The 22,693-nt window shown below is 42.2% G+C and overlaps 1 protein-coding gene across 1 annotated transcript in view; it reads left to right on the plus strand.

Annotated features, from left to right (window-relative positions):
• ELAPOR2 (endosome-lysosome associated apoptosis and autophagy regulator family member 2) overlaps window positions 1-22,693 on the plus strand; it is a 103,395-nt gene that overhangs the window by 76,935 nt on the left and 3,767 nt on the right. The window contains exons 9-21 of the mRNA XM_062597293.1: window positions 2,130-2,310; window positions 3,115-3,243; window positions 4,204-4,294; window positions 5,359-5,461; window positions 6,641-6,778; window positions 7,080-7,343; window positions 8,278-8,451; window positions 9,959-10,148; window positions 15,906-16,002; window positions 17,244-17,345; window positions 19,389-19,515; window positions 20,287-20,465; window positions 21,342-21,507. Coding sequence (XP_062453277.1) covers window positions 2,130-2,310; window positions 3,115-3,243; window positions 4,204-4,294; window positions 5,359-5,461; window positions 6,641-6,778; window positions 7,080-7,343; window positions 8,278-8,451; window positions 9,959-10,148; window positions 15,906-16,002; window positions 17,244-17,345; window positions 19,389-19,515; window positions 20,287-20,465; window positions 21,342-21,507 — 1,941 coding nt within the window. The remainder of the gene's footprint in view (window positions 1-2,129; window positions 2,311-3,114; window positions 3,244-4,203; window positions 4,295-5,358; window positions 5,462-6,640; window positions 6,779-7,079; window positions 7,344-8,277; window positions 8,452-9,958; window positions 10,149-15,905; window positions 16,003-17,243; window positions 17,346-19,388; window positions 19,516-20,286; window positions 20,466-21,341; window positions 21,508-22,693) is intronic.

Here is a 22,693-nt window from a genome sequence, read left to right on the forward strand (position 1 = left end):
TGGGAGTGCCCATGTGCACCATCAGAGCCTGACTGCAGATAACATCCTTGTCTGGTGGGGGTGCCTGGAGAGGTGCTGGATAACCAGGGGGTTACCACAGTCACATGGGAACTTCTTTGGGTTTTGGAGAAGGAAATCCCATATACTGGGATATGAAGTCCATACTGGGCACGTGGTCAGGCCTGTTTTGTCTATTTTCTCACCTTCTATCTCTTAGACCAACATGGTATGGCAATTAGTCAAAATCCATAGAACCTGTGGTTGCTTGCCTAATGCAACATAATACTTGCAAGATGGAGTATTTTGGAGTTCCTGGTCAGCAGATTCCAAAACACAACTCAAATCTCATGTGCTTTATTAAAGAAAGCTTCCAACACTCTACTTCCAGAACTGGCAGGCTCTATAACCACAGTATTCAGCACAACCCACTCTTGACTCGCTGGTTATTGCTCTGTTAACTTCTTTTAATGACTCAAGGAATTAGCAGCAACATTTACTCCCACACCCCCAGGCACTGCTTTAACTGTGGCCTCCTGCAGATTACTCTGTAACTGATCTGTGCAATTCAAAGTTCACAGACTTCGAATAGATCCCCACTGGTGACACTCAGCTCCTTCTTCCTGCCCCCTCAGTGGCTTTTACCTTCAGTACAGACATCACCAGACCCCATAAAGTGGGTCTTTCTGCAGATACCCTTCCACTTCCCTTTGCAATGAGAACAGGTGTCATAATGCACAAGTGTTGCCTGGGTCTTCAGAACTGCTTTCACCACTCAGTGCTCTGCATCTCTGGAAATCAGTCAGGGTATGTAGTACTCCCCGGCCATCTTTACATGCATTATAGCCTGCTATAGCCCACTGAAAGCTTGGCTCCATAGACCATCTTCATATGAACAATAGCTGTAAAGCACCACCCTGCAGGCCTCTTCATCCAAGGCTAACAGACAGTTTTTTCATGGGATGCTAGATTGTCTTCTCCCTTTTGTGTCCCCACTGCATGAGTAGAGGGATGATAATGACACTAAACTGATCCTCAAGGGGCCCTGGGAGATTTAGGCACCTGACTCCCACTGGTTTTCAATCATCTGTTTCTTTAACAATCCCAGGCTGATTGGTTCAACCCTCACCTGAGTGATTGTAGGCACTTTCTGATCCTTTCTTCCCTAGCTGAGCCCTTGTGGAAGTACTTCAGTGTGTATAGCATGTGCAATCACATGGGTTCCTTGCCGGCTCCTGATCCTTTTTATTTTAAATGCTTGCATCCCTGTTGCTGGTTAAGTAGACAGCAACAATCCAGAATATCTGTTAAGTGGTAGAGAGCAGCAAGGATAGGCTGGTCCACATAGGAAGGGGAACTGTGAGCCAAGCGTGACAGCAATGCAGGCAGAGGTAGGGGCCTCTCTGGCTGTGAGGACAGTCCTGCAGTACTTGAGCAAAGTGAGCAAAGCAAATCCAGTGTCAGCAATCACATTCAGCCAAGAGCCCAGATTCCTGGATGTATCCACAGAGATGAAGCAAGCCCGATGTTAAGTCAGCATGTCTGCCGGCACCAGGTCCAGAGACAGTAACCAAGGTCAGCAACAGCGTAATGACCGCCAGACAAGTCCATCGTGATGAGGCAGGTCTGAAGTCAAGTCCATGGGTCATAGTCAGATTCTGGATCAGAGAGGTATATAGGGTGTCACAGGGATGGCTGCAACACAGATTAGGCAGGGACTAAGGATGAGAGCCACAGCTTCAATACAGCACTCAAGAGCTGGTGGCTGAGGCTGCGCTGTGGCTTCTTCCAGCTATTTTTCAAACAGCTTCAAAAGTGGCCGATGCTTCTTGAACAACTCTCTCTTATCAGAGACAGCACAGGAGGCTGAACACGCAGGATGGCAGGGGGATGTGCTCAGTACCCTGACACCAAGAATCAAATGCCTTAAGATTAAATCTCCCCTGCCACACTCTGTGTCCAAACTTGTGAATGCAGTCTCTTCTTTTTCCCTTCTCTGCCCTTCCCTTTATTATCTCAGACATGTGAGGTCTGTATTTGAGGACATTTGACACATGCCCTCATTTCATTTATAAAGAGGACCTTGACTGGGGCATAATACACCACGTGAGTCCAGTGTCTTCTTGTTTCAGACTCAGATCATGTACAAATGGATAGAGCCCAAGATCTGCAGAGAGGATCTTCCTGATGCATTGACCCTACCACCATCTGGAGAGAGGAAGGATTGTCCACCCTGCAATCCTGGCTTTTACAACAACGCCTCATCTTCCTGCACTCCTTGTCCACAGGGCACATTTTCAGATGGGACACAGGGTAGGAGACCTCTCGCCTTGAAGGCATCCTTTCAATATTTGGCTGCAGTCCGTCACCTACAGACATCACTTGTGTCCCTAAAGACAGTTGTCTGTTTGTTTGTTGCTTACTATAAAGATGCATCACCATAAACCACAGTTCATTTTCCATAAAATATTTATTAAATAAGTGGCATTGAGGAGCGGAAGTAGGATGTCTGCTTTCCCTCAAAAGTCCTTATCATGGATTGCTGATCTAAGTTGACCTACTGCATTCTGGATGTGTTTATTTTCTGTTACAAACATCCTAAGGGTTATTTAAGAGTTTCTGAGAAGTGAATCAGAATTTTCAGTCAGTAATTCCTTTCCATACGTTTTCTTTTTTTGTGCATGCCAAGTTCTTCCCTATGCAAATCTCATTTTAAGTGCTGTCAGCTGAGAACCCTGCCAACTTTGTCTAGCCTAAACTCTGGCTCATTGGTTCTGAAATGTACTGACCTGGTAGACACCTACCGAAGTTTGTGGGAACTGTTGTTTACCACTATCGTTAAACTTTTAGGTGAAGGTACTAAAAGGAGTGTGGTTTGGGGGATCAGCTGCAGATCAGTTACCGTGGTTATGGTCTTCAATTTGTAAAACACTAGCCTGATTTTTAATGGTCCGATCCTAATAAGTCATTGACTGTTAACTATAAAGAAATGAATTATTTTCTAAGCTCAATATTTGTCCCAAAGAGTAAAACGCTGATGTGTGTATTCTTTGAAGCACTGTGTTTGAGATGCACTTGGGCCATGTGATTTCCTTCTCCTGCCCTCTCTCCCTGTAGAGTGCAAAGCGTGCCCTGCTGGGACTGAGCCAGCTCTTGGGTTTGAGTATAAGTGGTGGAACATTCTGCCAGGCAACATGAAGACCTCTTGCTTTAATGTCGGCAATTCCAAGTGTGATGGGATGAATGGTGAGCCAAACTCCCTGTATTGTTACGTGCCTGTCTTCCTCCTGTGCTGATCACCACTGTAATGGATTGCCCATCAAAATGAGTATGCTGTTTGCTGAGTGAGTCGTAATGCAGAGTTCCTTCCTTTTCTTTAATTGCTCCAAGCCTGATAATTCTTGTAGGAAATAGCGTAACTGAATATCACAGAGAAAATAAAACATCTCTTCTCTACCAGAAGAGGGCAGGAGCTGCAATCTGTACCAAGTCCCGTCAGCCGAGGATCTGTCCTGTGATACGTTTTTATGCAGCTGAATATCTCAGTTAAAAAAAGCTTGATTTCTCTCTAATTTATCTCCTTTCATGTTTCATGATAGCTATGTCTTTCAAGGACACACTTAATTCTTTCGGGAAACTAACTTTAGTTTGTGATCTTTGTTCATTTAGCTTTCAGAGCTTTCTCTCTGCACATGTACTAAGATTGCAGCAGAGAGCAGTCACAGCTCATCTGTGAAAATGGTCCTATTTAGGACTTCTCCCATCTCCAGCCTTCTCTGAGAGATTTTCCTCAGGCTTATCTTTCTTGATAGATTGATGCAACTCAGACTTTGAAGTGTGTTGAATAGAGATACACTTAAGTGCATGGTTAAAGTTTAACACACAGATTCATTGATTCATCAGTTTTAAGGCTGGAGGAGATCAGGTGGATCATCCTGTCTGAGCTGCACAGCACAGGTCTGGGAATTTCAATTGCTTTGCTGATTCCGAGGTGACATTTGCCTCTAAAATCAGCAGTTAATTCAATTGCTAAATTTTTCATTTTAAAAGGCATTACTATACTGATCTACAGTTTATAGTAGATATCTTCAAAATGTACTAATGCAGTGAATTGTTAAAAAAGTATAGTAACATAACATTTTTTTTTGTAGTGTGATCTAGAAACCAGTCATTCCTTGAAAAATCTGTGTGTTTTGTCTTGTGAAGGTTGGGAGGTGGCTGGCGACCATATCCAGAGTGGAACAGGTGGCTCTGACAATGACTATCTTATCTTGAACCTGCACATTCCAGGATTTAAGTAAGGAACAGATTTTTTTTTCTTCAGTTCTCACTTATTTCTTGCACCTATTTCACATCACCCTTGGTGTGAACATGGTTTTCTTTACTGAAGGGTAATAATGTCATGGTTTGTGAATGAGAAGCAAGAGGAAACTTGGATTTTACTCCTGTGTCCCCAGGTAAATTTAATTGCTGCAGCAAACTGAATTCTGTAAGACCTCAGTTTTCAGCGGCATTTGCTTGAATTTGAGGTACCAGCTGGCTGGCAGTCTAGAAGTGGAGTAAAGATGTTCCTGGTCCTCTGACTCTAAATCATGCTAAAGTAACCAGCTAAACTACACTGGCTGAAGGGAGTTTACCCAAACCCATTTTACTCTGCATTGCAGCTGACTCCAGTCAGCCTGCCCAGTCTGTGCTGGCCCTAGGGTCAGTGTGTTCAAGAGAACAGTACATGCCACTTCTTCTGCATCCTGAATCGGCTGCTGGAGATGCTGGTGTCTCTTCTTCACTGTATCTCAGCTGAGAAAGATTGTGACTTCTTGTACTGTGTTAGCAAACAGTGACTTTTATTTTAGATTATGGGAAAACCATGAAAATCAAAGAGAAGCAAGAAATATGCGTGGAAAAGCTTGGCTTGTCTCTGTGTGTCACTCTGTGATAGTCATCCGGGATTCAGTAAAGCAGTTGCTAGTAGGGGATGAAGGTATTTTTAAGTGTTTGCAGGGGAGCACCTTGAAATTTTATGCTTTGCAACGCCTACTACTGGAGGGTAGATGCAGTGCAGCCAGTGTTTAGAACTACTCCTATGAAACGGAGTTAAGCATTGAGGTTCCCTGCCAATACAATTGCATTTGGGTGATGACTGTGGAGAGGGAACTATACTATATGGAAGTCATGCACTAATAATCATGCTGCATCTGCTCCTCAGTACGTTGTATAACCTGGCCTCTGTAGATCCGCAAGGACAGGTTTTATGTGACAGAATTTCTAGTTTCCCAGCTATACCAAAAGCAATTGGAGGGATTGACTGCTATGTGTCTGGAGAGCACCTTGCAAATGTTTCATTCCTTCTCTGTTAAATAGACCTCCAACATCAATGACAGGAGCAACTGGGTCAGAACTAGGACGAATTACTTTTATTTTTGAGACCATCTGTTCAGCAGATTGTGTGCTGTACTTTATGGCGGTAAGTGAGACCTCTCTCTCCATGACTGACGACTCAGCCTTGTATTCCACATGTCACTGTAATATTTCTACATAGGCCTGATTCGTTGCACTTGGCTTATTATGACTAAGATTAAGCATGACATTAGTTTAATATCTGCGGTGCCCTTGCAGGAAGGATTTAATTAATGACCTAGCAAAGTTTCTTCATCACTCAAACTGTGAACCTGTTCTTGGTTATCTGTTTATTTTAAAAGAAAACATTTGATACCAAAGAGCCAAATTTGCTCTTGTTAAGCCCATTGATAAAATTCCCACTGTCTTTTGTGCAGTCAAGTTTTCCTCTCTAAGTTTAATAGTGTCACAAGTCAAGATGTGGGATAGAAGAACAGGAAGCAGTAAACTTAAGAATTTAGTCCTGCTTCTGTCAGTGACCTAGGGAATCTCTAGGACTATAGACAGGCATTTGTTTGTGAACCAATGTCTTGGGTAAGTGCTGTGGTTTCTACTTTCCTCATCATGCTTATTGTCAGGCCATAAGCTGAGGTAAGGTAATTGAACCTGCGACTGTTCCCTCATCCCTTCCACTGTAAAGTGAAGCTCTATTTTCTTCCCTGGAAACCTCCTTTCAGTGATCGTTTAAAGGAATCTACTACATCTTGCACTGAAATGGAGCTGGAGTACACACATGGTCATTTAAAGCTGATGGAGAATAAGAAACACAGCTGTAGACCGTACAGGTTTTTTTCTCATGGAAACTTTGGCAGTACTTTATTGACTTCAGTCTGTTTCACTTGAGACACCACTGTCAAATTGGGTATCCAAAGATAGTGGAACCTACAACTTTTCTTTTAATTGTAGCCTTCCCCTCTCTGTGCCATGGCACCCAAATGTTTTCTAGTATTTAAAAATCTGAAAGAACCACTGTGATGAACTGTTTGGAAAACATTTATAACCTACCATATGACTGTGAACTTCACTATTGTGTGAACAAGAGCATCTTTAGAATAGATGTCCATTCTCAACTGAAAAATTCTCCAGTGATGGAGAATTGGGGATACTTATATTTTCTCTTTTTTATTAAAAGTTAAATGCAGTTTTGAAGTCCTTTATATGTATTAATCATGATTATTATAACACACTGGCATTCAGAATAGCATGACTCTACTTTTCACATTTTTTTATTATATACATTTTACAGGATGTTAATCGAAAAAATACCAATGTGGTGGAATCATGGGAGAGAAGTAAAGAGAAGCAATCCTACACTCACATCATCTCCAAAAATGCCTCCTTCACTTTCACCTGGGCCTTCCAGAGAATAAACGAGGGCCAAGATGTAAGTATTTCTTTATGTGCAGGGTTTCACAGCACAGCTTGTGTTAGACACTCACCACTGGAGTTCTCAGCCTCCGGTGACGCTCGCAGGCTTCTTGTAAAAGGGCCAAGTGGCTTCACTGTGTAGCACCACTATGGAGGCAGCTGTGGATGAACCATCCCTGCCCTGCTACACATGCTGAAAGCTAAGTGTCTGCACAAGCCGATCAGCAAATCAGTGCCCTGATGCACAGCGCTGTTGTTTGGATCTGCATGGCGTGGTGCAAGCAGTACCTGGGTCATTTCTTCCACTCTCATTACAGAGCAGGCAGTTCATCAATGACGTGGCCAAGATCTACTCCATAACAGTGACTAACGCAGTGGATGGAGTTGCCTCTTCTTGCCGGGCCTGTGCACTGGGCTCTGAGCAGTCCGGCTCGTCCTGCGTGCCCTGCCCAGCAGGACACTACATTGAGAAGGAGACCAGCCAGTGTAAGGAGTGTCCAGCCAACACCTTCCTGTCCATCCACCAGGTCTACGGCAGAGAGGCCTGTATCCCCTGTGGGCCCGGCAGTAAAAGCACCAAGGTACCAGAGCTAAGAGAGGCTCTGAGCTATGGGTAGGCAGGGTAGGTTGGAATATAACCCCCTCAAACTCCAATTTTACTTCTTTCCTACAGATATGTGGCTTATTAGCATTGGAGTATAATTATAACCAACCATCTCATTTTTCCATATATGTCCCCAGTTTGATTTCTGTTTGTAGATGTGTGCTAACAACAGAACGATGACTACACTGGCTCAAACAAAAGGTCCATTTAACAATGTTTCAAGAGGCTAAGTGGGGAATAGTACAAGAACAGGGCGAAGATACACGTTACTTCCACCTAAAACTCCCCTGGCCTCCTGCCATTTTAAGCTCAGAGACTTTCTGAGCTGAATGATATTTCTGTGTTTTTTGTAACCTGTGACAAAGGTTCTCACCCTTAAGCTCAAGTAAACTTTTAGCATATGCATCATCTTTGGCAAGGAGTTGCACTGAGGCGTGAAGAAGCAATCTCTTTTGCTCATATTACACCTATCTCTGGTTGGGTTCATTTCATATTCCTATTTCCTTTTGTGTTTCTTTTGTTTCCTTTGTAAGATACAGATGTTACTGAGCCCTGGTTCTGGTCTGCCTACAGCTCCCAGGACTGAACCTAGGACTTTGGGATCCTAAAAACATGCACAATAGAACAGAGAAAGAGACTGTACATTCTCTTGGCCAGTGCAGGGGACAGGAGACAGGGCAGGCTTGGGTAACACTAAAACGCATTTGATATGCGGTTGCAATGGACCGAAACAGGAACAAGATTTCTCCCCAGGCAGCTGAGGCAGGGGAAAGACAAATCATGAGCAGAGGACCAAGACTTCCTCCATCCTAACAGAGAAAGCAGTCCTGTCTGCACCTCCTTGTTTTAACTCTTAAGTGGTGGCTGGATGATTTGCTGCTGGCCAATAACTTTTCTCTCCTTGTTTGAAGGACCATTCTGCCTGCTTCAGTGATTGCTTGGTGTCATACGTCAAGGACAACCAGAGTCTGAATTACGATTTTAGCAACCTCAGCCAGGTGGGCTCATTAATGAGTGGGCCCAGCTTTACCTCCCGAGGGACGAAGTTCTTTCACTTCTTTAACATCAGCCTGTGTGGGAATGAGGTGAGCTTGGTGGGTTCTGAGCATCTGGGGGATTAACCAAAATGTTGCCCATGTTTATGCTCTGTAGTGTTGTACTAATGAGACAGACTGGAGACTCCCTGAGCTCTCGCCATCACACAGCAAACACTTTCTCTGGGTTTCCCCAGCAAGACAATTTTAAGTAGCCAAGTGATTTTCCAGATCTGATGTGACAGCATTAGGCAGCAGTAACACTCAGAACACAAGTCCTATCACATCCCTGTCCTTTCTTCATTCTTATTCTTCCAAGTACCTTGGGTCACAACCCTGACCTTTTCGTGCTCCCACCCAGGCAACTCAAGCCAAGAGTCTGAGTCTTTTAGTGACCAGCTTCTTTCCATATGGTCCCCGTTGCTTCTGACCAGACCAGCAGTGTTGCAGTCCACAGAGCCCTTGCCTACTCTTCTTACTGCCTGTGTGGGCTTACCAATTCGAACCTGTTAGTAACTTTGATTGCAATATTTTAAAGCATTAGAAGAACATTTTTAATCTGTGAGTGCAAACAGTGTCTGCTTCTGCTGTTGCAAGTTAATGCATGTTTCCCAGAACCAGGGTTTCGCAGGCTGGTGTTTTCAATGTACCAGGGCACTGTCCAGGCAGAAATGGATCTCCCAAATTACACATTACATATGTAATTTGCAATTTTGGAGCAATGCCAATGATGTGAATTGTCCCAGGAAAGCCATGGCATGTAGATTACATGATGTGAGTCCTGTAAAGTTCTGAAGTTTATTTCTCGTCTACCAAAAGGCTCAAATATCTCCAAGAGTTGAGGCAGATGAGTAGTCACATTTCTTTACAGTGGTTTTCTTCAGGGCTTATACGTGCGTTTAAGTACCTGCCCGGATAAGAGCTAATGACAGCTAAATCCACAAGGGTGGATGGCTACACCCCCGTGGATCTGGTCTCCATTTTCCCAGATGCTGCCAACTATATGATCAGGTCCTGAGTGTTTGGCATTTTTAGGGTTAGGCTGAGTTTGCTGATTTTTCTTTAATTGCTGCTGCTCTGGGAGTCTAGCATAGGTCTTGAAATGTGACATTAATACAGTCTTGAAAGCTATGATCTAATATATATCTGTTAATGATTTTCATGTATTTGTGCTTTGAGAACATTTTATCTGGATTAAATTCCAAATAAAAGTATTCTATGGTATGTAATTTACAGGCAAGTGAAATATGATTTTCCTTTGCAAGCCATTTTATTATGCTCTGCAAGTAAACACTGTACTGTCTAGATAAACAAAGAAAAGTACTTCATGGCACAGATTTCGGGTAAGACAGATACAGGAGGTGACATCTTGTTCCTGAATCTGTACTTGGCTTTAATCGGAGCCTTCACACTGGCACAGTTTAATGCTGCAATTTGTCTCTCTCATGATAAAAAAACATCAAGCTGTTTCTAAGATACACTAAGTTTGCAATCCCTTCCTTCCCAAACCTTTTCACATCCCACCAATAACTTCCCCATTTTTCCTGATTATCCACAGGGGAAAAAGATGGCTATTTGCACTGACAATATCACAGATGTTACTCTGAAGGACATGGTTGCAGAATCAGAAGATTTTTCCAACTTTGTGGGAGCTTTTGTCTGCCAGTCCACCATCATCCCCTCGGACAGCAAGGGTTTCCGAACAGCCCTGGCTCTGCAGTCCAACAGTCTTGCCGACAGGTTCTTAGGTACGTGGCTTTGTATTTACGGGTTGCTGAGAGTGAAGGCCAATGAGCTCATAATAATAATAAAATCAGAGGCTTTTCTAATCCCTGAAAATTTAATGCCTACCAGGAACACCTGCTCAGTGTCTTTCTGTGGGAAGCCTGTTGTTATGGTATGTCTTGGCTCTCTCAGACTGCATAAGAGAAATATAATATATATATCCTCCATCCTTTGGAGTTTGAAATGTACCCAGCATGGAATAGATGCCTGCATTTAAAGCCTGTGGAAGACAATGATGTGGCAATACAGAGCAAGACTATTCTGGTGATGCACTAATGCTTGAAGATACCAGGCCAAGGATGTGATGAAACTACATTAGAGAAGATACTTGCTGTCATGGATGCACTCAGTGAGGTACTTAGGGCTGCACTGAAACTCCTTCTCAGCTCAGTAGTGTTGCGTTACACTGGGATTAGAGCAGAGAGACGGATTCAGGCCCAGGGTCCCGCTTTGTTCTTGAGCTGCTGAGCAGATCTTGACTTTTGATTTTGTCACACTTTCAGTATCTCTGATGGCAGGAGGAGAAGAGTGAGGACATCTGTGTTTTATGGCTGTAATACTCGCACTTCCCTGTGCTTGTTCTTGTGGGTCTTGTGGCATACAGAATTCCAGCACAGAAATCTGGGGAATGTAATTAAAAAGAACTGTTTCTCTTTCATGTTTCTTGCCTCCTTCATGTAGAGCAAGACTGTAGTAGTCATGTTAATCCAAATGTTTCTACCCAGAGTCTCCACTCTGGCAAAGTCAGAAGAGGAACCTGATACTGGGATGTAACTAGGTGAGGAAGGAGGAGGGTCAGGATGGTGTGGGGCCATGCACATCATTAAGTCTTGTATTGCTCTTGATCACAAGTCCCCAGAATTTAAGGCCAGAGTAGACAATGAAGTTGTTTAGTCTGTTCACCTATATGTTACAGACACTGAATGTTTATACTTTTTTTTCCCTGGTATTAAGCCTAGAAATTCATGTTTGACAAAGTTGCATCTTTGGAAAAGCATTCAACCTGGACTTTTAAGATTGCGAGAAATGAAAACTCTGCTGTAGTCATTGGTATTTTTTTCCACTAGTCAATCACTATCTCTATATTTTGTTTAAAATCAGTCTTATTTCCCATATGAATTTGCCTGGCTTCAGTTTTCAGCTCTTGCTTCTTGTTATTCTTTCTCCATTTCTCATACACTTTTTCCTCCCTGGAGAAATATTTTGTATACTGTGATCATTGCACTTCCTCATCACACCCTGTCCAGTTTGCCTTTCTGATAAACTAAACACAGAATCACACAGAATCACAGTAAGGTTGGAAGGGACATCTGGAGATTGTCTAGTCCAACCTCCCTGCTCAAGCAGGGTCACCTAGAGCATGGTAGACAGGGTTGTATCCAGGCGCACCTTGAAGATCTCCGGAGAAGGAGACTCCACAACCTCTCTGGGCAACCTGGTCCAGTGCTCTGTCACTCTTACAGTGAAGAAATTCCCCCTCCCGGTCAGGCGGAACTTCCTGTGGTTCAGTTTTTGCCCATTGCCTCTTGTCCTGTCACATGGGACAACTGATAAGAGTTTGTCCCCATCCCTTTGACACCTCCCTTCAGATACTTATAGATATTGATAAGATCCCCCCCTAAGTCTTCTCTTCCCCAGGCTAAAGGGGCCCAGCTCTTGCAGCCGTTCCTCACAGGGCAGATGCTCTAGCCCTCTGATCATCTTTGTAGCCCTATGCTGGACTCTCTCCAGTAGCTCCATGTCTCTCTTGTAGTGGGGAGCCCAGAACTGGACACAGGACTGGAGGTGAGGCCTCTCCAGGGCTGAGTAGAGGGGCAGGATCACCTCCCTCGACCTGCTGGCAACACTCTTCCCAATGCAGCCCAGGAGACCATTGGCCTTCTTGGCCACAAGGGCACATTGCTGGCTTATGGTCAACTTATCCACCAGCACTCCCAGGTCCTTCTCTGCAGAGCTGCTCTCCAGCAGGTCAGCCCCCACCTTGTACTGGTGCCTAGGGTTATTTCTCCCTAGCTGCAGGACTCTGCACCTGCCCTTGTTGAACCTCAGGAGGTTCCCCTCCGCCCAGCTCTCCAGTCTGTCCAGGTCTCTCTGATTGGCAGCACAGCCATCAGGTGTATCAGCCACTCCTCCCAGCTTGGTATCATCAGCAAACTTGCTGAGGAGGCACTCTGTCCCCTCATCCAGGTCATTGATGAAGAAGTTGAACCAGGCTGGACCCAGTCCTGAGCCCTGGGGGACACCACTAGCCACAGGCCTCCAACTGCACTCCACGTCACTGATGATGACCCTCTGAGCTCTGCCTTTCAGCCAGTTCTCAATCCACCTCACTGTCCACTCATCTAACCCACACTTCCTGAACTTCTCTAGGAGGATGTTATGGGAGACAGTGTGGAAAGCCTTGCTGAAGTCAAGGTACACAACGTCCACTGCTCTCCCCTCATCTACCCAGCCAGTCCTTCCATCCTAGAAGGCTGTCAGCTTGGTTAGGCAGGATTTCCCTTGGTGGATCCTTGCTGGCTACTCCTGATCACCTTCTTTTCCTCCACATGCCTTTCCTCCATATGCTCCAGAATGAGCTATTCCATCACCTTTCCAGGAATGGAGGTGAGGCTGACACCTCACCAAACAGACCAAGTTCTTCTAAGACTCTTGCTATCAGAATTTTTCTCAAGCCCCTGAATATTTTTGAGGCCTTTTCTCCAGCCTCTGTAACTGGTCAATACCTTTTCTTAAACATTGTTCCAAACTGGAATACCATTCCAGTATTTGTTTCTCTATCACAAATAATGCAATAAAAAACAGCTTGCTGTCTGAATCCCTAATCTGTTCTTGTTCCAGACTCATGGGGTATCCTGGTGTCCTCTTGGATCATGATGTCTACTCTAGATCTTTTCCAGATTTGCTGTTTTCAACGGTCCATCTCTCTCCTTTAGGAAGGGCCTTCATCCCTCAGAGCAGCTGGCTGCACTAAAATATGTTTAGTTTGTATCAGACCAGCTTACGGAGTGAACCAAGTTTGTCTATATTATATTCCTGGTTCTCCTCTTAATCTTTGTCTCATCTACTTGCTTTACCAACAGTGCTTGTGTACTTGCAGATCAGTGATGAAAATCTTGCATTTTGTGGACTCCATCATCAGTGCCTGGAAAAGCCGGGAGACGTAGCTCTTTGATGACAATTTTCTGTAGCCAGCTACTTTTTATAATTGGTTAGTTAAATATTTTTTAATCCAGAGTGTGCATTTTATTGAAATAACACTGCTAACTTTTAATTATAATCTCATGTAGTAATTAGTGAAATACTTGATAAATTTACATAATTTACTTTAGAAAAAAAATTCATCAGCACTCAAGGAGTGAAATTAAATTCACTGAGCAGGAGTGTTTTCCATAACGTCCTGTCAACTAGCACTCATAATCTGTCCATTAACTGAAACCCATCTCCCATTTCCTATTTTTGTTATTTTGCCTCATCAGGTTAACCACAGTATAATCTGTTTCAGTCTTGTCCTTTTGGAATTTCTGCACCATCCTTTAACTCTCCGTCAGTCTTCTGACAATTCCCTATCATTGCAAGCTCTAATAGAAAGAAACGCCTGTAGGCCACTTCTGTGGACACCTCACTTTTAGGTCCAGGTCACCTGGCCTTGCTAGTTTCTAAGCGTGCATCCCAAGCAGATGCTAACATCCTCTGTTGCCACTGAAGGAATGATAGGTGTTCAGTTTTTCTCTTGGAAATTAAGCCGAGAGTCCTGATTTTTTTCTGATACAGAGAAAAAATATTAAGAGCTTCTGCTGTTTTTTCTTCATCACGATTTTTATATTCCAAAATGGATGAAGTTTGCCTTTCCCACCCATCAGTAGTCCTGTAAGTTGACCTTTCATTTCTAGTATTCCTAAAAAAGCCTCCAAATTTATATTTTTTCTAGTGTTGCCAAATAGAGGCTTGTTCCTGAAGTCTCTAGAATCCATTATAATTTTTTGTAACTCATTCCTTTTTGATTTAAATTGATTGATAATGAATTCTTTGTTCCCCCTCCATGGAACATGTGCCACTGTTTTTATTTGAATTGTACCTTTACCATTGCCCTAACCGAAGGCAGAATTTTAGTCAAAGCTATTATCATTCAGAGAGAGTCATTGTTCTTCTTAGCTTCTGAGACAGCTATCTAATCTAGGCTTCTTAGCTATCTAATTAATATCTCTTGAAGAATGACATTTTTTTTCCACATTTGATTTTGCTTCTAATGTTCTTATTTTTGAGAAACTGCAGTTTAAGATGCCAACTAGACAGTATTGCGTATTGGATGGGAATATTATCTTTTTGCCTCTTTTGAAGATATTAAGGTCGCTACAAGCTATGAGTGTCCAGTCTAGTGATTAATTAATCTGTCTATCCTGTTGAGATTCCATGTAAAGCTATCTTGTGTTAGAAGCAATGTCTTTGATGAGAGATCATGTTCATTGTTACTGACTGAAGACTCCAGTACGTATTTTCAGAATGGAGGGCCCCTCTAGGTTGATGTAGCATCTTTTTGCATATATTCTTGATGGCTGCTTGTGGCACAACTTGTTTTGTTTTCTGTGCTGATTTAATGCTCTGTAACAGTCTTTTACCCATATATCCTCCTGGGCACTGTCAGTTAGCACATCAATCCATGTCTTTTCAAGATCTTGTGATCTCAGTTATCAATAGTCCTAAACCAGGTAATTGCGTATAGTGGGAACTGCCATGCTGTCACCTTTGCTATATCTACTCTATCTTCTCTAAAAGAGTTATAACCAGATTTGAATTTTCCAACCATGTGAGTCATCCTCCAGATGTAATGCCAGTAAAATCAGACTCCTGAGAATGCAATTAGACCCTCCGAACTGTTGCAAGAACAAGTGGAAAATGTCTTTTCTTCACAGTCTTTCCTGTATTCCCACCCACATTACTTGTCTTATTGCCCTGGCTATTTTTCACCTCTCTCGAAGGATGCAGCTTCTCCCATTTGTACATCTCTCTCTTCTTCTGAACTGTTGTGGGGCAGTACCAATATTTTTTATCTTCTCTTGCTTAAGGAATGGAAAGGAGCTCCATTCAAGAACTTCAGTTACTTGAATTTTCCTCTTTTTTAGCTCTCCTCCAAAATCCATGCAGACCTGTGTAACCTGTGTTTTTACACGATTCTGTCATTTGTTTCAAAATATATAATCAAGATTTGCCTATGACCCCATAGTTCTTCTGAATCTTGCCATTGCATCTTTCAGTTTTTTTTCCAGGAATACTATAAATTGCTCAGAGCGTTAGGGTTATGATATCTTAGAATTATGTGTATTAGCATCATATGCAAAGTATATGCATGTATTTTGAGCAGTAGATTGGATTTCCATATCTTCTCAATCTAATTATTCTGTGATATCACCTGATTGCTCTGAATTCATATAAAAGAGTAAAATTTATTTACAGTGCAGTGTTGTTATTTTTGTTACCTTTTTATTTTGTTACATGTGTATGGTGGAACTAGACTGTATAAGAAATATGAATCTGTGAAGTTCTCTTAGGTTAAAGGATGTTGCCTACTTAACAGCTAGCGTATTAAATGCTATTAACTAAGAGTCAACTTAGATTCTTTGTCGACTGAAAAAATATTAGATGTGAATGCCTCAGAAATCCGGAAATTCTTAGCTTATTCTTTTTTTTTTTTTTTTTTTTTTTTTTTCCTCACATTCTAGGAGCTACTGTTGAAACAATGCTGGAAAATATCAGCATCAAGACAGATATATTTCCTCCTTCTCCAAGCAAAATACCTGATGTGCATTTCTTTTACAAGTAGGTAAAACATACTATTTTATTGGTGTATCAACTTTCTTCATTAATCTAAAGGAAACTAAAACTATGAGGGAAGATCTTTAAGTCACCTTTAATCTTTATCACTTCAATCAATATCTGGCTGATACTGATTAGCATGTTGAAGAATATAGCTTATAATCAGCAAACACTGTTGTTTATTCAAGTCTAAATTATACTGGATTTGTAGAGAGTGATACAGAGCTTTGGCTCGTCCAGATGTCATTTCCAATGTCATGTTCCTTTCCACAATGTCCATCTCACGTTGTGTATTTTCTTTCACATTCATTTATATTTAGTTTGACATTGCAAAAATGAATTAACCAAGGTTAAAAAAAAAATGTTCTGACCTGCACAGCTACTAGTATGCTTTTCCTATTCTTCACTTTCCTCCATAAAGAGAATATCTCAGGCTGGGTATGAATCAGCTCACATATTACCACAATTAAGATGTCCTCACATAAGAGTCTACTTGCGAACTCAGTTTCTGAGCTCAGACTCTGGAGCCCACAGAGCTGTTCAGCTCATCTGAAGGCATATACCTACATTCATTCTACTGATTTGCTTTCTGGGCTGTGTTGACTTTATTGATAGATCTTAATTGGCTGTAACATTTTGGATATCAACACTTTATACATATGTGGACACCTAAATTTAAGTGACTGATTCCTTCACCATAATATACTTTGAGTGTATTATAGACTTGGCTTACAATGCTTATCATGCTGGAATAAGGTCCATTTTTTTGAATCCTCCTTGACTTCTGCTATTTCAGGGTATTGTGGCACTCAGATTCCTGGGTGAGGAGTGAGTCATCAAACTCTCTAGCAGAGTAACACAGCAATCATAATGTCTGCAATTCTATTTTATAATCATTCTGTTCTGTTCTCTGGACAGGCTTATTTCTTGGTTCAGCAGAATTCAAACTAGCCAGAAAAAGAACAGTTCCCTAGGTGGCATCTTAGAGCACCTGGAGATTTAAATGATGTGATGAACCCTACCTTGCCTTCATTGCTCCTTCTTCTTCTTCTTCTTCTTCCTTTTTTTTTTTTTTTTTTCTTTTTCCGTCCAGCTATCAGTGGCAAAAGTTCTACAGTGAAGGGTATTTCTTTAGTGTTACAGAAGCATAAATAAGTGGCCAGAGACATATGAAGCAGCAACATGTATCTACTGCAGTGGTAGTGTTTTACTGACCACTCATTTTCCCTCTTGTTTCACATTAGGTCTTCAACAGTGACAACCTCCTGTGAAAATGGCCGTGCAACTGTTGTGACAATGCGATGCAACCCCAACAAACCAGATCAAGGAGAGCTTTCTGTGCCCAGGTATCTAATTATTTTTATCTCAATAGAGCCTCAAAGTCCTTTTCCCTCAGGTATCCTTTGCAAAAGTCAGCAGTAACGTTATACTCAAATGCAATGAATGAGAAATGCTCTCTCCCTCATCAGCCACCTGGAGATCTCACTTGTTTCTCCTAGGTGAAAGCCTTGCTGCAAGTCCAGTGTTCCCATTATCTCCCAGTGGACCAGCTGCTCTGAATTTAACCTGTGCAGTGAGATGGGTCAGAGCTCGGGCAGGCTGTTCCAAGCTTAAATTCAAAAGCGCATGATGCCAGTGTTTTGTTTTCTGCACTTCTCATTCATTTCAGATCCTCATTTGGGTCTCTGAATTCCTGATTAAAGATGCTTAGCCTGTGCTTTGAGAGGCAGTTTTCCTTGAGCTACAGCGGTGCCTGTGCGTGAAATTTTTAGGGAAAGAGCAAGCTGTTCCAGCACTTATGAAAACTGCTTATTGCAATGCTGATTTGAGCCCTGACTCTGTCCAGTTCAAGTTCAATATGTGTTTTGAATCCATGTATCTTAAAAGAAGATAGCAATGATGATATGATGGAGTTGCATACAGGAGATAGCTGTCTGGAATTTGAGAGATTTTGTTTCAGTTCAATGCCAGGAACAACCTGTTTGATCCTGAGCCTATCACTCAGTCCTCGTGCACCTCAGGTTTGTACTTGTGAAATGAGGAGAAGAATATATCTTCCTCCCAGGTACTATCTTTCTAAAGCTGCTTCTTCGGTGGTGGCCCAGTATTGCTATTTGAATACCTTTGAAGATGATTACCTCAGGTTCTTAGGGATTTGTTATACTAACAAATTATACTGAGCAGCAAGCCACCATGTAATTCCTTGGGGGTGAGTTCTTGTCTTCCAGTGCTGTATGTTAAATCAAGATAAATTGTGAATAACTCACCTTTAGTAAGAGAGGTGTAACGTCCCTTCTTTTCAAAATCATGACTGTGGACAGAAACCGCACACAGCTGATGTGACATGCCTTACCTCATTCCCTGTTGAATTCTCTCTTACTAGCCCCCTTTGATTAGCTCAGCAGTCAGATAGCTATTTTCAAACAGTGAGATACCTGATATGTGTCAAATAATACTGCACACAACTCCTTGATCTTCCAGACATAGTGTTTAGTATCATGTGAAGTTGCAGTATAAGATAAAGAGGCAGAGGAGAAAGGTCTGTCAATGCCCCTGTAATATACAGAGAAAAAATATTCCATAATCCAGAGAGTAGAATTCCCAGTTTTTCAAATTAAGATAAGCCAGAATTGTTTTTTTTTAGCTCTGTGGACTTTTTGTCCCTTCAAATCAGGATAGCAGATTTTGAGATGATGTTGAAATACCCTTTAAATTAATTTTTTCCTTATGAATATTTTTCCCATTTACATCACACAGCTTTTTATCAGTGTTCTGTGGACTTTTGGTCACTGCTGCTGTTAGAACTAATCTGACTGTCAGTAACAAAAACTGAGTGAACATCCTGGCACTGCCAGAAGAATTTTATTCTGCCCACTGAATACAAAATAGAGCCGTTAGTCTTTCTGTTATCTATTCATTAACTGTTGAACATCCTTCCAGTAATTAGCCATGACAGGACATGTCCACTCCATATGGACAAAATCACCCAGATGTCATTATAACAACAGCAGCAATCAGACTGTAGCACTCACGTGGAACAGTCGACCAGTGCAGGGAAGAGCGATAGAGGCATACACTGGGCTCTCTCCTGCTGGTGGAGCACTGGTCTCCCAGGCTTGGTTCTTTCTGTAAGTGCATAGGTAGTGCTCACCACCAGGAACTGAGTAGTTATTTTAGTCCTCTGACACCCAACATGTGTTTTTACTTGAAAAAGCATTTTACAACCTGGGAAAAGTCTTCCCCCAGATTTTTCCATCTGCTGGCTTGAAGTGTATTCACCCATTTGTTGTAATTATCATAACCACTCTTCAGCAGCAGCATGTGAAGTGCGTTGTGAACCCCAGAGCATTTTGCAAGTGACAGATAACTCAGGTTTGCTCTTCTCCTAGCTTATGCCCCGCTGGCACCTGTGATGGATGCACTTTCTACTTTGTGTGGGAAAGCGCAGAGGCTTGCCCTCTCTGCACGGAGCAAGACTACCATGAGATTGAGGGAGCCTGCAAGAAAGGATTTCAGGTATGGGACCAGCTGCTCTAAGTTGGATGAGTTCATTTGGATATTGCTTGGATGCTGTTGGAATTCTTTGTACAGGCCGACATGCAAATGCAGGTAGAGCTAAGGAATCTCGGTCCACAGACTGAGCTGGCTGGGCGCGAGCCCTGTTGGTGAAGTGCTGTGTTGAGACTCAGGATTTTTGTTCTCATGGCGGTACAGTACCTGAGGAGGAGCTGGCTTGTGCCTCACAGATCTCTGGGCCTGAACTCTCTTCATTCTTCATTTGTGCAGCTTTGAATACGATGAGGTTTCCAAAGGACTTCCATCCTTAAATGGCCATACACATCAGTGTTGCACTAGGGAAGGATTCAAGATTTCAGTTCAGAAACTGATCTGTGCTTGCTTGCAAGAATTTTTTTGCTACTGCTTTCTCTAGTGAAATATTATTATGTCCTTTCGCTGGTTTAGAACCATTCTGTTGATCAGCATCTCCTAGGTAGACAGGAGACCTATTCACAACTTATTTATAATCTTGTCCAATCCAAACTCTGTCAGAAAGATAAAGAGCAGATGCAGAACAGGAAACTTCCTGGCTTGTCTGAACCTGTAGCCAGAATCCAGGGGATCCCAGCTGGAGTCTGAAAACCTGAAATATATATTTTGATTACTTCTTATTGAAAAGATGTCTAATTTGTCTACCTCAAAACCCCTCCTTGTCTTTACATCAGAATAGTTTCCTGTTTGCCTACCAACTATTTCACTTTTCAGTGTTCTCTATTTTCCATTTGAAAGGAAACCTTGTATGTATGGAATGAGCCAAAGCAGTGCATTAAAGGGGTTCCTTTGCCAGAGAAAAGGACAAGCACTTGTGAAACAGTAGATTTTTGGCTAAAAGTTGGAGCTGGTGTTGGTGCTTTCACAGCAGTTCTGCTCATAGCCTTGACCTGCTATTTTTGGAAGAAGAACCAAAAGTAAGTACTGTGAGCTGTGTTCCATGTAAAAGTAATGTAGCCAACATCTGTCAGCAGAATAACATTTCATGGATGAGGCTTTATGACAGAGTAGATATCTTTTTACTCCCGAGAGTGTGGGGTTGGCCTTAAGTCATAAAGCAACATGGCTTCCTCAATGGCTGAAGTCCAAAAGAATGTCTCCTAAATCTAAGTTATACTTTTTGATTGTGTTAAAAAGGGTTATTGACTATATTTTGTTTAGGTTTATTTTGACAGGGTAAGTCTGGTATGTACTGAAAAGGTCCATGCCTCTCAGGCTGAACATACTGACTGTTCCCTATCCCTGTTGTCCTCTGCCTCCCAAACTTCCTGCCATAAACCTTCGAACCACTGTTCCACCCGATGGGCTTTCATTCCTCCGTGGCACATCCAGCTCACCCTAACTCGGACTCCAGCCTCATGGCGCCCTGCTACATCACACTGTTGCCCATTTCTCCTCTCCCTCATAGCCGCTTTGGACAGGGATGTGATGCGGATCCCAGTACAGGCTGAAATCAGATTTGTTGCCCCTAGCCAGCACACAGGTAGCTCTTCCTCATTTGGGAAATCCTCACACATGTTCAACAGTTTGGGAACTCTGAAGTACCTACTTGTGGCTTTTTGGAAAGATGTGGATCTTTTAAAATTTCTAAGGGTAGACTGCTAATCCGGAGAGCAAGAATTGGATGTATTGCTAATACTATTCTGATTACACATTTTTCATGATTAAAAGCATCTAATTTCCAACAAATACCTTATCAATAACTATGTGAAAGAATTGCAGATAATCTAAATTATGAAAACCTTGGATATGGGTCATTTGTAAAAAACCCAAATCTGGCTTTGTATCTTCAGGCTAGAGTATAAATATTCCAAATTAGTGATGACAGCGAACTCAAAAGAGTGTGAGCTGCCGGCTGCTGACAGCTGTGCTATAATGGAAGGAGAAGATAATGAAGAAGAAATAGTATACTCAAATAAGCAGTCACTGCTGGGGAAGCTCAAGTCCTTGGCAACAAAAGTGAGTAACAATTATTACTGTTAATTCTAAAAAATAATTATTATCATTATTTACTTATTAATGGACATGATGAGGCTGTGGCACTAATTTACATAGTGCTCTCTGCACCCTCCCGTGTATGCATCAGCCAGTCCGTAGTCATTCTGCTGAAATCCACGGTCTGGCTAATGGTGAGAAACATTGTAGGTATTGAGGAAGTGTTCTCTCTTCTACAGACAGTTTTCCATAGTGTTCTTTATTTATGGATGATAGCAAAAAAAGAGCAGTTAATGGGAGGAACCCCCCTCCCCATATTCCTAACAGATATCTCCAAACACTGAGGCAAACACTGCTGTTGTAGATATGGAAAATTGACATCAGGAATATAGCTTGCAGCCCACCTGGAAGAGCTTGGTGGATATCTTGAGAGCCCTAATTTTGAGTACTATGGGCTTCAATTAGAGGAGATATTTGCCAGAGCCTGCTACTCAGTGGAGTCCTTAAGCAACCTCTTCTGTTTCTGTGGACAGCAACACCACTAAGCATTTCTCCAGTGGCTTTCACAGAAGTGAGAGGTAAATTAGTCCAAGTCTCATTATAACGGGGAAGGAATAGTACTGTCTAAAGGTATGGACTTAGGGGGTCCAGGCAGCACGAAGCAGATGTGATGTGATGATGTCCCATGTTGCCCATATACTGCGTGATTTGGCACTGTTGAGTGTCCCCTTCTCATAGCATATATGATGCAGAGTTGTGTGTTTGAACTCATAGCAAAAAGGTCTTTTCCTCCTATGAAATGCTACAGTTACACAACTAATATGCAGAACTTCACTCTGTTCACAGCCTGAATATTTATCCTGTGAAATCAATATTATTTTTTGCAGAAAGGGGCAGAAATGCGATGTTAAGAATATTGAAAATTTAAATAAAAAGAAATAATCAAATCTTATGGCAGTGTTCCAAAAATGAAAGTTGATTCCATTTTAAATCCTTTTAGAAGGGAGTGACTTTGGAATACGGATGATTTTTCTGTGTGCGCAGTGGCTTGGCTGGCTGTGGCTGAGCGTAATGACCAGTGCTGCTGGTGAGGGGATGTTTTGCTCTCCATCTAATAACTGTAACAGCTTTGCCGACTCCATTTGCAGCACCAACCACTGGCTCCTTCCTGATTAGAAGAATAGAGATGAAGGTGTGGGAGGAGTGTTTT

This window comes from Rhea pennata, chromosome 1 (assembly GCF_028389875.1).
Source record: "Rhea pennata isolate bPtePen1 chromosome 1, bPtePen1.pri, whole genome shotgun sequence".
Lineage (NCBI taxonomy): Eukaryota > Metazoa > Chordata > Aves > Rheiformes > Rheidae > Rhea > Rhea pennata.